The sequence below is a fragment of the Lontra canadensis genome, unplaced genomic scaffold (genome assembly GCF_010015895.1).
Source record: "Lontra canadensis isolate GAN:19392208 unplaced genomic scaffold, GSC_riverotter_1.0 scaffold66, whole genome shotgun sequence".
Taxonomy (NCBI): Eukaryota; Metazoa; Chordata; class Mammalia; order Carnivora; family Mustelidae; genus Lontra; species Lontra canadensis.
This window is the reverse complement of record NW_022631060.1, coordinates 1,820,784-1,836,264: the sequence shown is the minus strand read 5'-3', so window position 1 is coordinate 1,836,264 and position 15,481 is coordinate 1,820,784. Positions and strand designations below refer to the sequence as shown.

General features: G+C 56.7%; 1 protein-coding gene across 3 annotated transcripts in view; it reads left to right on the top strand.

The window, feature by feature from the left end:
• Nucleotides 1–543: 543 nt before the first annotated feature.
• Nucleotides 544–15,481, top strand: part of VWCE (von Willebrand factor C and EGF domains) — a 25,451-nt gene continuing 10,513 nt past the window's right edge. For 2 of the 3 annotated variants that reach the window (XM_032879152.1, XM_032879151.1), the window contains exons 1-11: nucleotides 544–1,186; nucleotides 3,500–3,594; nucleotides 3,699–3,788; nucleotides 4,122–4,250; nucleotides 6,966–7,082; nucleotides 9,162–9,278; nucleotides 10,191–10,319; nucleotides 11,117–11,538; nucleotides 11,621–11,714; nucleotides 12,501–12,583; nucleotides 14,067–14,154. In XM_032879152.1, the coding sequence (XP_032735043.1) occupies nucleotides 1,077–1,186; nucleotides 3,500–3,594; nucleotides 3,699–3,788; nucleotides 4,122–4,250; nucleotides 6,966–7,082; nucleotides 9,162–9,278; nucleotides 10,191–10,319; nucleotides 11,117–11,538; nucleotides 11,621–11,714; nucleotides 12,501–12,583; nucleotides 14,067–14,154 (1,474 nt within the window). In that variant the 5' untranslated portion in view covers nucleotides 544–1,076. Of the gene's footprint in view, nucleotides 1,187–3,499; nucleotides 3,595–3,698; nucleotides 3,789–4,121; nucleotides 4,251–6,965; nucleotides 7,083–9,161; nucleotides 9,279–10,190; nucleotides 10,320–11,116; nucleotides 11,539–11,620; nucleotides 11,715–12,500; nucleotides 12,584–14,066; nucleotides 14,155–15,481 lie in introns of those variants that run through there. The other variant, XM_032879153.1, reaches the window with a different exon arrangement.

The following is a 15,481-nucleotide window of genomic DNA, read 5'->3' as shown; positions in this document are numbered from 1 at the left end:
AAGGAAGGAGATTATAGAGTCCAGACCATTCTTGGCCCCCCGTGGTCATTTGTGGTCACCGGTATTAACCTAAGGTAGTCAGTGGGAGGACAGCTGCAGAGGCAGAACCACAGGAGCTGGGATGATTTAGCTGAGAAGTAAAAGCACTTCCTAACAAATGTAGATACTCAAAACTGGCTTGGGCTGCCTTTTGCCAAGTAGTGAGTTTCTTATCCCTGGAAGTGTTTAAACAAAAGCTTGACTCACTGGATCTGGGTGCCTAGGGAGGCTTTCTGCACCAGGCAGAGAGAGGGGTTGTCCTTCCCACTTCCTCCCACTGGATGATCCCGATTTTTCCTCCATCACCTGCTCACCATTTCCCCACCTACCGGGCTCTGATTGTGATCTGGGGCAGCTGCAGAAGGGGGCGAAGAGGAGCCTCTGGGTTCCCGACTGGCTAGTGCCCCCTGGCCAGGGAGCAGGTGGATCCACCGACCCGCACACCCAGGGCTAGTGTGCAGACTGCTGGCAGGCGGGGAGTCAGCTAGAACTGGCCAGCAGCGAAATGACCCCGCGTCCCAACTTCTCGGGACAACACTGGCAACTCCAGCTCCACCGAGACCAGCAATGATCCGGGCGCACAGCCTGCAGCGCCAGCCTTCGTCCGGGTGTCTCTTTCCTCCCCGGGCCTCAGTCTGACGCCCACAGCCCTTCGCAGGAAGCCGACTCCCAAACCCGGGCAGGGGGTGTGGGCCGAGGCTAAAACCCCGCCCCCAGGGGTCCCTGATCTTTGCCCCCGCGCTGGGCTCCGCGCCTCCCCAAGAGGCCACCAGCCGGCGGGCGGCTCTGCCTTTTGTGTGTTTCGCTCCGAGGTGCCAGAGACCACCCCCCGCCCCCCAGCCGTCCGGCGCGTCCCCTCGCGGCCCCCGGCCCCTCCTCTCGGAGTCCCCAGCCCCCCTGCTCGGCTTCGCGTGCCAGCTCGAGGCTCGCTGGTTCGCTCCCTGCGGCTCCAGGAGGAGGGGCGAGGGCCGGCAGCCCCCTCCCCCGCGCGCGGCGCCGGAGCCCAGCCGAGCCGGGGGGACCCGCCGCCGCCGGTCATGTGGGCCGGACTGCTCCTCCGGGCCGCCTGCGTCGCGCTTCTCCTGCTGGGGGCCCCGGCTCGCAGCTACACCGGGAGGAAGCCGCCCGGGCATTTCGCCGCCGAGAGGTAAGCGCCTCTCGCCACTCCCCTGTCCCGCCGCAGGGGCACTCCCCGCGTGGGGCAGAGGGGCTCCGGGGAGCCGCCGGCAGCCGCGGGTCTGAGCTCCCCTCCAGGGCGCTGTCCGCGCGCGGGCGCAGCCCAGGGGGTCGGGACAAAGAGACAGCAGCCTGTGCTCTAGGCGGGAGCCAGTCCTGCGCCCCTGGCGGGGGCTGTCCTGCCAGGACCGGTGGTGGGGGGGATGGAGAGACAGGCGCTGGGTGAGCCCCTGAGTGTGCCCTGGGGCGCGGACCCCTGGCGAGGGCAGCCCGGGACGTGCCACCGGGTCTCCGGAGCGGCTGGCCGTCGCTGGGGCTGGGGGCTTCCCCCGCGTCTAGGCTGCACGCACGCCGTGGACCTTGGAACCGCCGGGCTCTCCCTGGGTTACGTTTCGGTTTCCGCCTGTGTGAGCGCGCGGGTGGGGGTGGCGTGTTTGCCCCTTTGCTCTCTCCGGATTGATGCCACCCTCCCCTTGAGTCTCCTCCCGGCGGAGGTAGGGCCGCCGCGGGCCGAGCGCCCGTGTGTGCGTGATGCTCCGAGCGAGGGAACACGGTGTCAGCGGGCGGCCTGGCCCGCGGCCACCGCCTCAGGGGGCGCGCAGGGGTGCGGCCCCGCCAGGCTCGCAGCTCCCACGTGTGTTCCGCCGCCACCGCCAGTTCCTGCCCCGATGGGCCCGGCTCCGCGGCGCTTCGGAGCCTTCCAGCCACCTGTCTCCCCATCACTGCCCGTCCGAGGAGGCTCCTTGGGGCGCTCGGCCCCCTGCCAGCTGAGGGGGGGACAACACCGGCCTCCGGGGCATCCTTCCGTCTGCCGCTTCGAGGGCACCCCAGTCCCTTTCAGGACCCCGTCCGAGGAGCAGGGGCTACCGGCTCCTCTTTCCCAGGCTGCTGCCCTGATCGCTCTGGCTCGGGCCGCCAGTGCCAGCTCGGCCAGCACCTCCCACCCCCCAGGGCCCTGCTTCTTTGCTTCTTCTGTGATGACTTCAGAGAAGGAGACGTCTCTTTGAGGCTCCAGGCACAGTTTGTGCAGATGTCTCCGTGCTGCCCTGTGCCCGCAGTTCTCCTTCCCAGAGTGCTTGTCACACGTGACAGCTGCTCTCCCTGCGTGGAGCGAGTCTGCCTTTGCTGTCCTTGTCACCCCCGTGCCTGCTGCCGCACCTGGACCTGGGGGGTACCCTGTAGACCACCTGACCAGCAGAACATTCTGAGCAGGGGGAGAGCACAGTCCGGGAGGGTTTTCTTGTCCCTCTCCCATGCTGCAAGGATTCCCAGTTAAAACCGGGCGGGACTCCATCACTCTGCCCAGCCCATCACAGGATCAGTTCCAGTCACCCTCCCTGACCCGCTCTGGGGCGGTGCACCTGCTGTTCCCTCTGCCTGGAGTGCCCTCTCCCTGCCTCCACTCTCACACCTTACCCCTACTCCTCTGGCTCGACTCCACCTAGATTCTGGCCTTCCAGGAAACCTCCCCTTCTCGGAACTCCAAAGCCTGCCCCTGTGTGGCACTGGTCACACTATTTTTTATCACCTGCATCTTTGCCCAGCATCCCTTGAAGATGGGAAAAGTGGCCTCTTCCTGACCGTACTGCCATGCCTCATCCAGTGCTGGGCACACTGTCTCCCTTTTACTGGCACCCCTGGCCCCACCACGAGATTTTACCTGGGGAATGACATTTCTGGCTCCCCTGGGGCAGCCCTCTTCCTTCGTCCCTTCTGCTGGCTTCCTGTCTCAACCTTTCCCTCAACAGTAGGTAGCGAGCACCTACCACATGCCAGGCATTGCTCTGGACACTGAGGGGAACACGAAAGATGGACCCGAGTCCTCAGAGAATGAGAGGGGAGACAGACAATGAACAAATCAACAAATTGATAAGTAATTTAATGTCCCAGGAAGCAAGTGTTAAGAAGAATAAAGCAAGGTAAGGGTGGATGAGATGGATCTCTTTGAAGGTGCAGGAGCAGAGAGAGACTGGGTAAAGGAGGGAGTGACCTGGGTACACTTCTGAGGAAGAACCTTCCTGAATGAGGGAACTGCAAGTGCAAAGGCCCTGTGGCAGCCATGCCTAGGGCCCTTCCTCCATTTCTATCTGTCCCCCTCAGTGCTGAGGCCCCTCTGAGGTCCCCCCCGCCAACTCCCCCAGCCACACTGCTCTGTGTTCATGTGGCAGGTCTCAAGAACTGTTTGTTGACTGACTTACTGACTGGCTGGGAGGCTTTCACTGCATGGCAGACCAATCCCTGGTCCAGAGCAGAAACGTGGAAAATGCTCTTTCCTCTCTCCTAGACGCCGGTTGGGCCCCCACGTCTGTCTCTCAGGCTTTGGGAGTGGCTGCTGCCCTGGCTGGGCCCCCTCCATGGGCAGTGGGCACTGCACCCTGCGTAAGTGCCTGTCCCCATGCCTCAGATACCTTCCCCAGCAGGTTGCTTGCTCCCTGGGCTGGCCTAAGTAGGTGCCACTCCCTCACCTACATTTCTCCTCTCAGCGCTCTGCTCCTTTGGCTGCGGGAGTGGCATCTGCGTTGCTCCCAACGTCTGCTCCTGCCAGGATGGAGAGCAAGGAGCCACCTGCCCAGGTAACTGGGGATGGGCCATGGCTGTTGGGAAGAATTCTTCTGGTGCTGAGACTGTGTGCCCGGCTCAGGGCTTTTGTCTTACTGAGAATATCATCTTCCAGCAACCCCCTTAGGGAGGCCTTCTCATCCCCATTTTACAGATGGGGAAACTGAGGCACATAAGTTAGTGGCTCGCCCAGAGTTACCTGGCTAGTGAGTGGTAGAGCTGGATTTAAGCTCCGGCCTCTTGGCCTCCAGAGCCACCTACCCAGCAGTTTGGGAGGAATCCCAGTGAGGTGCGGGCTGCTGGCACTGAGGCGTGCTATGTGCTCATGGGGGTGGTGCCTGTTCTAGAAGCACACGGACCTTGTGGAGAGTACGGCTGTGACCTGTCCTGTAACCACGGAGGCTGTCAGGAGGTGGCCCGAGTGTGCCCCGTGGGCTTCGCCATGACGGAGACGGCTGTCGGCATCAGGTGTACGGGTGAGAGACATGGGGGCCAGGTGGGTGGGAATTCTGTCTCTTCCGTCCATCCGTCTGTCCTGCCAGGGTAGTCTCCAGAGAGATGCAGGCGAGGCTGAGTGAGGCCAAGCTCTGGCTGGGGGTATGGGCAGGGAGGCAGGCAAAACCAAGAAAAGGGTCCCTTCTGCTATGAGCACCTCTTAGGGGCCTAGGGGCTAGGGGCTGTGGTGATGCGTGGTGGCTCGGTCCTGGCTGCTGTTGGTCCCTGCTTCTGAATAGGAGGAGGGGAGACAAGTCAGGATAACCATGGTCCCATGTAATGGGGCCATAACTGGCCAAGTGCCCAGAGCTGGGTCCACAGAGGGGCAGATAACCAGCACGGGAGGTGAGTTGACCCTGGAAGGTTCCCTTGGGCTCGTGATGTTTGAAAGATGAGGAAAGGCAGCCTCAATAACTACTCTGTAAAAGTGCTATTTGTTTGTGAGTCTAAAATGTTCTAACAGGCAAAGTCTGTCACTTTCCTCAGAGGTGGCCGCTGTGACCCATTTCTTGCGGATCTTTCCAGAGAGCTGAAAGCAAGCCACTCCCCTGCCTTTTTTTTTTTTTTGGAGTTTTGACTTTGTAAAAATAATGTTTCTTTCCTAAATATGAAAGTAAAAAATAACCTATTTTGGAACATTTGGAAAGTGAAAAAAGGGTAGAAGGTACAAACAAGCATGTCCCCAAAATCCCTACCCAGGGATATTTGTTACTAAAATGAAGTTGTTTCTTCTGCCCTTTTCCCTGGAGGTGTATGTGTTTGTGAGTGTGTGTACCTGTGTGTGTATGTATGTTAGTTGTGCATATCTGTGTGTTCTGTAAATGGGGCTCATACCTTATGCAGAGATTTCATTCTTTTTCTCACTTTTTATTTTTATTTTTAAATTTTTTTTGAAGATTATTTATTTATTTATTTAACAGAGATAGAGAGAAATCACAAGTAGGCAGAGAGGCAGGCATAGAGAGAGGGGGAAGCAGGCTCCCGGCTGAGCAGAGAGCCCGATGCGGGGCCCGATCCCAGGACCCCAGGATCATGACCCGAGCAGAGGCTTTAACCCACTGAACCACCCAGGTACCCCATTTTTATTTTTTTAAAGTATTTTATTTATTCATTTGGCAGAGAGAGACACAGCGAGAGAGGGAACACAAGCAGGGGGAGTGAGAAGGAGAAGCAGTCTTCTCACCGAGCAGGGAACCTGATATGGGGCTCGATCCCAGGACCCTGGGATCATGACCTGAGTTGAAGGCAGACACTTAACGACTGAGCCATCCAGCTGCCCCTTTTTCTCACTTTTTATTGGGGTTGGGGAATATTCCTCACAACAGAGGTTTTAGGGACCACGTCTGTGACTCTGCTGTAGCTCGCGGTCCCTCACGGATGTCGTCGGCAGCTTCACTACTCCCAGCAATGCCACAGTAAAGAGGCTTCTCTTTATTGTTCCCAGAAGGAGAGCCACTGGGTCAAGGGTCTTGCTGAGGATTTTGGTGCTCGGGACTCATTGCAACATCCTCTTGAGGAAGGTTGAAGCAATTTCCCCCCTAGCATCCCCACCGAATGTTTCCTGGGGAGCTCTTTCTGCACACACTTCTTGTTGCTGAAGCAAACGGAACTTGGAAAAGCCGTTGTTCTAATGTCAAAGCTAGGCCCTGGGGAGGGGTGATCTGGCCACCACCACCAGGGGTCCCAGTGGGATGGAGTTAGTCAGGGTGGGCTTCCTAGAGGCGGTGGGTGTGGTCCCGAGGGGCCAACTCTGGGGAGAGCAGGTAGGGAGAAAGGAGGTGTCCAGCAGGCTTGGGGCCAGGGGTTGGGAGACCTGGAGGCAGACTGCAGTGGGTGGCACAGATCTTGTAGGTCCTTGAGAGGTTATCATGGTTCTTAGAGAAGGGAGGACATGAAGCCAGGGTGGGGAGTTCTGTCCCCTGGTGCCCCTTACCCCATAGGCCTGAACTTCCAAAAAGGACTGCTTGGATCCAGTCACCCCACCCTGGGCAGCAGCCTCAGGACCTTCTGGGCTCTCTGCAGCCCTGCCTCCACCCATTGGTCTGGCCTCCCGCTGCCCCTGCAGGAACCTGAGCTCCTGCCAGTGCCAGCGCAATTGCAGGCTCTCTCCACTCATGGCCCCCCTCCTCCTGATTCCTCCTGGTCCTCTGCCCACCTGTCCTCCAGGCGTTCCCCGGTGGGGCGTGTATCACCCAGCCGGGTGCCGACCTCATGGGCATGTGGCTCTTGATGTTATCAGACCCTAACCAGCTGGAGAGTCTGTGCCATGTCTTGGCCACATTTGTGTCCTCAGTGGCCTCCCTCTGGATCTGCTGCATACAGGTGGTGCTCAATAAGGATTTAATGGAACTGAATCAGCCTTCCTGCTCACTCCCCTCTGCCCTCTGAGTGTTGCCCTGCAGTGGGGCCATTGGAAATGACTCTGTCTCAGCCATCCTCCATCCTCTGGTCCGAGTGGGTCACAGAGAAGGATCCTGGCCCTCAGCCTCTGCTCTCTGGTGGTTCCCTCTTGGCTGATGACTTTCCTGGGGGTGCCTGGTCTTTCTTCCTCGGGGAGGAAGAAAGGGGGTGGTGGTGCTTTCCACCTGCTGAGGGTAGGCTCTCTGAGGGGACAGCATCCTCGTGGGGTCCATTTTACCCTCGCACCTGACTGCCATGCAGAGTGGTCCATGCAAGGATGTCTTTTCTCTTCCCAGACATCGATGAATGCCTAAGTGCCTCTTGCGAGGGCCAGTGCGTGAACACGGAAGGCGGGTTTGTGTGTGAGTGCGGGCCAGGCATGCAGCTGGCTGCCGACCGCCACAGCTGCCAAGGTGAGCGGCCCGGGGACAGGTAATGCTGATGCCGTTGCCCCTGTGGCGGAGCTCTGAGTCAAAGGCGTGGTGGCCCTGCCCTGCCCAGCATGGGCGCTCCACACCTTACCACATTTCCTGGTCCCCCGAGGGAGATCCTGTTAGTCATCCCTGCTTTAGGTGATGGGGAAACTGAGGCTCACCCAAGGCCATCCCGGCAGGAAGCGCTGGACTTGGCTTGGATCCTGGCATGTCCGGCTCTGAGCCGGCTCTGCAGGGTAGAGGCACAGGGCTGGAGAGGCCAAGGGGAGGGCCCGGGGCGGGACCAAGGAGGCCCCCGAGGTGAGGGAGGGCCGTGGGAGAGACACGCCTGCTGCAGTCCTTCACCCACTGTCCTCATTAGCTCTCTCTGCCCCAGTGGTGTCCCAGCTGTCCCATCTGGTGGGGAGGGCCAGGAGGAGGTAGGGGTGAGGGCAGGAGGAGGGAGATCTTCTAACATAATCATCCCCTCCTTGAAGATGCTTCTTACTTGTGGAAGGAAGCCTTTTCTCTTAAACCAGGCAGATAAAGCAAAAGGACCCCGTGCAAGTGTGGTGTTATTTTCTATCATTTGCAATAGTCATAAACTGTAAAACAAGTTTTTAAAAGTTGCTACTTCCAAACCCTCTTCGCCACTCCTGGGCCCTGCTCTCCCTCGGGAAAAACCCTGATGTCTTAGTCTTCTCAGGCTGCTGTAACACAACCCCACGGACTGGGCCTTTTACACAGCAGAATTTATTCTCATGGTTCTGGAGGCCGGGAAGCCCGAGGTCAAGGAGCCGGCCTGTTTGCTTTCGGGTGAGGGACCTTCCTGGCTTGCAGATGGTCTCTGTGCTGTGTTCTCACGGGGACAGAGAGCTGATAAGGGCACTGCTCCCATCATGAAGGAGCCCCTTCAAGACCTCAGCTAAACCCAATCACTGCCCAAAGACCCCGCCTCCAAATCCCACCACACCAGGGGTTAGAACTTGAACATGTGCTTCTGGGGGAACACAGCTCCCCGTAGCACCTTGCTATTGATCTGATGCATCCCCTCCCTGCTTGTCCCCACAACATGTACACACACCCACACACACCCACACGCCCATACACACTCACAGAGGTAGGCTGACTGGCCGACAGGTGCAGAGCTGGATTCTGGCCTCATGCTAAACACCTTACGTGCATTTTCTCCTTTCTTTCTCAGACTGATGCTGTGAGGCTGGTACTGTTTATTTCCATTTTCCTGATAGGAACACTGAGGCTTAAAGAAATTAAGTAACTTGCCCAAGACCATGTTAGACCTGGGATTTGCGCCTCTGGTTGGTTGTTTTTCTCAGCAATCGGTCTTGAAGATCTCTCCAGATCAGTGTGAATGGGCCCGCGTTGCTCTTTTTAACTGTTGCCTGGGGCTCTGCCTTGCGACTCTCCCACAGTGGACTAACTCTTCCCTTATTGATGGACGCATACATTATTTCCAGTGTTTCACAATTTCAAACAGTGGCATGGGGAAGCTTTGACAGAGGAGGTGCTAGAGAAACTGAGTTTTGAGGTATGCATAGGAGTTTCCCCCCAGACAAGATGGACAGGGATCCCAGGCAAACAAAAGAACGTGGGCAAAGAGGGAGGCCCACAAGAACATGGTGCATTTTGGAAGGTGACAGAACAAAGGTGAGGGACAGGGAAGGAAGTGGGAAAGGCCGCCCAGGGCTTGTGAGCTGTGATGTGCCATCAGTGCCCATGGGAGCAGAGAGTGGCCCGGGTGTTTGGTCAGAATATCCTGGACTCTTTGTAGCAGAAGGCTTGGGAGGAGCACAGGGAGACGCACCGGGCTGTCGCTCTTCTCAAACTAGAGACAAAGGTGGCCCAGGCTGGGGTAAGACAGTGAGGATGGAGAGAAGAGGGCTGGCCCAGGGAGGATTTTGTTGATAGGCTGAATGTGGGTAGTGAGAAAGAGGGGTGAGGAGGGTCTCCCACGGCCCTGAATGGGGGAGGGGATGGCAAGGGGAGAGGAAGGGGGGAGCACCCAGTTCTGACACTCCATGGGGTAATGAGCGGCAGCCTTGCCCTGGTCCCTTGCAGATACTGACGAATGCCTCAGGACCCCCTGTCAGCAGAGATGCAAAAACAGCATAGGCAGCTACAGGTGTTCCTGCAGACCTGGCTTCCATCTCCATGGCAACCGGCACTCCTGTGTAGGTAAGGTGGGGGGGCCTGTTGTCTTCATACTTAGGCTGCCCATCAGGAGGATGGGCAGAGCGAGCCCAGGGACTGGGAAAGGCCAGTGGTCCGGACCTCCTGGCCGCCTGGAGCCTGGAAACCCTTGAGCCTTGGGTCAGAGCCTGCCCTTCCCTGGGTTTGGCGTGGCTCCTCATGGAAGACCCTGTCTTGGACTTTTCCTGGCCACGTGCCACTTTCATCCCGTTACGTTTCTCTTCCACCCCTCTCCCAGATACATCCCAAGGATTCCTCTCTGCTCCTCTCTCCTTTCTTGGCTGCCTTTGCTCCCCTTGGTAAATAAAGCATGTTATGTCTTGGTTCCTCTGGTTTAGAAGGAGACCCCTGTTTTCTTAGCCCATTAGCAGAAATTTCCAGAAAGGGATTGATTGGCATGTTTGGCTTAAGCTTGGCTCATGGGTTGAAGGTGGGGGCCCTTCGGCCTGAAAACAGACCTTGTTCTGGCGGACTTTGGTGTTTGTCCCGAAGCCTACCTTGAGCTGGGCAGTGATGTTTGAGACTCTTTTTCAGGGGGCCACACCATTCCCTACCACACGTGGGAGGCTGAAAGTTTTGGAGATGAGATTCCCTGGGGGCCCATCCCCACCAGCCAGGGCATAACCAACGCTGCCTAGCGGGTCAGGGGGCGGGGGTGGGGCGGAAATGAGTCATCGGTGCATCCATTAAATGCCAAGGGGATGTATGAACTTTCCAAGGGGACTAGCAGTAGATTTCAGCCCCACTCCTAGACGTCTGAGTCACGTCCCAGATCCCGAGGCGGGGATGGAGCCCATAAGAACATGGCAAGGAGACTGCCCCCGCCTTCTGGGCTCAGGGATGCAGGAACAAGGGGTCCCCAACAAGGCAGCTGTTGGCAGCGCGGCTCTCCTACAGATGTAAACGAGTGTCGGAGGCCGCTGGAGAGGCGAGTCTGTCACCACTCCTGCCATAACACCGTGGGCAGCTTCCTGTGCACATGCCGACCTGGCTTCAGGCTCCGAGCTGACCGCGTGTCCTGTGAAGGTGAGCCACCAGCCCCGCAGTCCCGGACCCAGGCCCCGTCTCAATGCCAGGCCCCGCCCCCACGCCAGGAACCCCGCCCCGTCCTCCCAGTCCTCGCCCCACCCCCGGCCCCGCCCCCCACCCTCACGGCTTTGGCCCTTCTTCATTTTCCACCCATTCTTTTCTAGTTCATCTTGTTATTTCCAACTCTTCACGTTCTTTCTCATTTTTCCCTCCCACTTCTTTATCCATCCGTCCTCCCTTGCCATCTTACTGTTTCCCTAACCCTTTTGTTTTCTTGCAAATGGTAACAGGGAAAGACAAATGCTAGAGGAGCCTGAGACAGAAGTCCCCAGAACCTGGGCTCCCAGGACACTTTGGACAAGGTGGCGTCAGCTCACGCTGCCATGCTTCAGCAGTGTGCCTATAAACATGCGTATAAGGTCACTAAATACTGAGCACTAGCTCATTTCTAGTGCACCGCGAGCTTTCCCCAGGCTGTGCCGACAACCTGGAGCCTCAGCATCCCCTCCCGGGAAGCCACATCTGGGAGGGGGAGCCGGGGACCCAGTCCCAACTTGTCACTTGGGCCTGCTCCAGTGGTGCTTTTCCATCCACCTGTGTGATCGTCACCGCAGCCCCTGTGGTCTTGGGTTGAACGGGTGGTGTTAGATCACCAGTTATGCTGATGAAGAAACTGGTCTGGAGATACCCAGTGACTGTTGGTGGAAGAGCTGCCTTCAAGCCCTCCACGCCCCGTCCATCTGCCTCCTGCTCCCCGCTGCCTCCCTCAGGAGACCCCTTTGCTTGCGTTTCAGCCTTCCCGAAAGCTGTGCTCGCCCCATCGGCCATCCTGCAGCCTCTGCAGCCGCCGCCCAAGATGCTCCTGCTGCTCCCAGAGGCCGGCCGGCCTGCTCTCTCCCCCGGACACAGTCCTCCTTCCGGGGCCCCGGGGCCCCCAGCTGGGGTCAGGACCACCAGTCTGCCTTCTCCCACCCCTGTACCACCCACATCCTTGCCCTCTGTCCCAACTCGGCTGGTGGCTACCCCCATGCCTCGTGCCTCCCTCTTGGGGACCCTTGGACCTCCCTCACAACCACAGGAGGGGTCCCCGTCCTTGCCCAGGGGCCCAGCAGCCACACAGGTGGCACCAGAGTCCTCTGCCTGCTGGCACCTGGGAGCCACGTATGACTCAGGGAGCCGCTGGACAGAGCCTGGGTGTTCCCAGTGCTGGTGCCAGGTAGGTGGGAGGGATCCTGGGGGCTGCCTAGGTCTGGTGTCCGGGGCCTTGTGATGGCTGGAACTCCTGCTTCTGCTTCCAGAATGGGGAGGTGACCTGTGAAAAGGTGACATGTGAAGCTGCTTGTTCCCACCCGGTTCCCTCCAAAGATGGGGGCTGCTGCCCGTCATGTACAGGTGGGAGCTGGTCTGGGGAAGGCTGTGAGTTCCCCATATGGTCCTACTCCTTCCCTTCCCCAGCCCATCTGCAGCTGAAAGCCTGTTCTCCAACTTCTGGGTACATTAGAATCACTAGAAGGGTAATTCCTGGGTCTCATCCCCCAGACCTTCTTATTCATCAGTTGTGGGCCGGGCCTGGGAATCTGCATTTCTAACAAGATCCCGGGAGATGCTGGTGTTGCTGGTCCAGGAGCCACACTTTGAGAACCACTGGTCTATGCTGTGGTATCCCTCGGGGGGAACTTTTCATCTTCTGGGGATCCTTTCTGAGCTTCATCCTTTCATACGTTCAGTGAGTTTCCCCAACTCTACCCAGCAGGTCCCCCTCCCCTGCCCCAACTCCCCTCCTGCAGCCAGAGGAGTAATCTTTTGCAAATTCTGTCCACTTTCCAATTTACTTCCATAATCTGCTTACAGTTTTTCATTCACTTCCCCTTGCTGTTAGGATACAGACCCTAAATCTTCACAGGTCCTTCCACAGAGCTTCTCACAACTCACTCTGCATGCGGATCCCCGGGATCTTGTGAAAACCCAGCTTCTCATTCTGTAGATCTGGGGAGGGACTTACTTCTCCAGGGGTCCTAGGACCACACAGTCCTGGGTACCTAGATCTGCCGCTCCCGGGGCATCCTGGCCGGTGAGAGAAGGTTCCAGGGACATTACGCCTGGAAAAGTAACGAGACCTCAAGCTTCCTCTGCTTTGAAGAGGTCTGATGCCTCCACTCCTGTTTGTCTTTCAAAAAGGCTGTTTTCACAGTGGCGTCATCCGAGCCGAAGGGGACGTGTTTTCCCCTCCCGATGAGAACTGCACTGTCTGTGTCTGCCTGGTGAGCATCCCAGGAGCCCCAAAGCCTTGTGGCTGTTTTCCTAACCTTTGGGGGTTTTAGAGGAAGAGGGAAAGCTCCGATGTTGAAGGTGAGCTTGTCAAACGGAGGAAGAGTTCCCAGGTTGTGGATTTTGGTCGGAACCTGTCAAATTTAAAGGCATGGGGTTCTGTGGAGTCCAGGAGCTTTCTGCTGAGCAGCGAAGAGCCAGCAGGCAAACAGGGTCCATCTGTCACGGAAGGGGAGGGGATGGAACTCCCTCGGAAACTTCCCACCAGGGAGGCTGTTTTTCTCTCCAGGCAAAATATTTGCCAGCCCAATAAAGGTATCCACAGTTGGGAAGCGAAGCTTGAGTCTGGCGTCTTAGACCCCTCGGCCATCCTGACACCCTAGGTATCCACACTTGGGAGGGAGGAAGCTTATTACCAGTTTGTTAAGAGTATTATTTTGCTGTAGGCCAATTCGCTTCTCAAGGAATAGTTATTAAGCACCTACTGTGTTCCGGACGCCGCCAGGTGCTGTCCCATCGATTCCATTAGGAGCCCTCGGGGCCTACCAGGCTTGGGGCTTGGGGCTTGGGGCTTTTCTTCTGTTGCCTTAGCTGTGGCTGCTGGTGGCTTGTCCGGGTCAGCTCTCCCGTCCCTGTTCTACCAATGACAAGACCAAGGCATGAGCTGGGATTTGAGCCAAGGTCTGTGTCCACAGCCTGGGCTCTGCCCACCACCCCTCACCGCCACCCTCTGACCTTCACTGCCCAGGTGGCGAGGGCAGCGGCCACTGTGGAAGGCTGGGGAGGGGGAGTGGGGAGCAGGGCATGGAGGCAGCCAGCACTCCCCTTTACCGAGCTTCCCTCCTGTGCCACGCACACACAGTGGCCAAGCACCTCTGTGGATCATGTCATGGCGCCAGTCCTCAGCAATCCCCGATGGAGACGCCATTTCTGGCTCGTCTCGCAGCTAGGGAAACTGAGGCTCAGGGAGCTATTGGACGTTGGCCAAAGTCACATGACTCGTTAGTGGGGGAGCAAACTCTTAGCTCTGGCTGGCTCCAGAGGCAGGTTTTCTTTTTTTTTGGTTTTGTTTTATTTTGCCTTAACTTCAAATTTTGAAATTTAGTTTTAAAGTCAATTCTTTGAATAGACAAGATTTTACCTGGTTCAAAACTGAGATGCACGGGAAGGTGATTCTGATGGCGTAACCATCCTTTGCAAAGATGCCTCTTCCCGGCATCCTTGCAAAGCTCCTGTATGTGTGGGAGGATGTCCTCGGCACGCGGCGGTAAATGCCAGGACCTGGGTCCCTGCACACTGTCCTTGCTTTCACCATGGTGGCATTCAGAGGTCCTGGATGATTTCCTTTAAGGGGCTTTGGTGTTGGACAGGGGACCCAAGGGGTTGCGTGAAATACGGGACAAACCGAGGGGCTGTAGGGCCTGGTTCTCCCCCTGCCCTCTGCCCTCCACCCAGCACCATCTCTCCCCCGCTCAGGCCGGAAATGTGTCCTGCATCTCCCCCGAGTGTCCTCCCGGCCCCTGTCAGACCCCCCTGAAGTCAGATTGCTGTACTTGTGTTCCAGGTCAGTGAATCTTTGGGGTGCAGGTGGGGTGGTTAGTTTTTTTGTGTGTTTTTGGGGAAAGGATGAGTGAAGCAGAGGACGGAGATTGGTTTTTGCTTTGGAAACTCAAATCAAGTGCAGCATTTCAAAGTACCAGTTTAATTGAGCACCTACTATGTGTGCTGTAGTTTGGACACCAGATCGGGCTCCCTGCTCAGGCGGCCCCTGCCCCGGGAGGTGCCTTCAAGACAGCCAGGAAGGGGTGTGAGGCCACCCTTGGCATGGCTTTGTCTTGGGACTGGGAAGGCGTCTCCCCTTCCCCACTAATGAGTTGGTCCTTTGTTAAAAATGTGGTTCTCTTTTCCTGGGATGACCTCATCATCATCACGAATGTTCCCTGACAGCTCTGTGCTGTTGCTTGCCAGCCCTTGATCTCATCGCATCTGTGTGGTTCAGCCTTGAGGGAGTACTATTCATAACCCTATTTCATAGATGACAAAACCGAGGCTCACCAAGGTCATCACTGCCCAGAGACCTACAACCAGTTAATATAAGAATAGAACTTGAAATTGAGCCTACCTGATTGCAAAGCTGGTGTTCATTAAAAAAATATTTTTCTTATATTTTAAATATTATTTTTAGCTAAGACATTTTTGAGTAGGTAATATACTGCCTATGAAGTAGTAACCGTCAACAGCTCTTATCAACCCCATTCTACAGATGGGAAGACTGAGGCTTAGTGAAATTAAGGATGTTGCTCCAAATCCCTCCCTAGTGAGTTGTGTAGCTGGGATTTGAATGCAGGGCAGACCGACTGAGCGGGGTGGGCCTGGGCCGGCTTGCGGGCTGTTTTATCAGTGCGGGGGTGCCTGGGTGGTTCAGTCCTTAAGTGTCTGCCTTCAATTCGGGTCATGATCCCAGTGTCCTGGGATTGAGCCCCGCATCAGGATCCCTGCTCAGTGGGAAGCCTGCTTTCTCTCTCCCACTCCCCCTGCTCATGTTCCTGTTCTTGCTGGCTTTCTCTCACTGTCAAATAAATAAATAAATCTTAAAAAAAAAAAAGAAAAAAAAAAAAGAAGAAGCTTTCGGTGATTCCTCCTGGTCTCCAGGGGATGGCTTCGGTCTCGGACCTTGTCTTAGGTATCTGGGGCAGTCTCTTTTCCTTTCCTTTCTTTTCTTTTCTTTTTCTTTCTTTCTTTCTTTCTTTCTTTCTTTCTTTCTTTCTTTCTTTCTTTCTTTCTTCTTTTTCAAAGCCTCGGACCTTGTCTTAGGTATCTGAGGCAGTCTCTTTTCCTTTCCTTTCCTTTCCTTTCTTTTCTTTTCTCTTCTTTTCTTTCTTTCTTTCTTT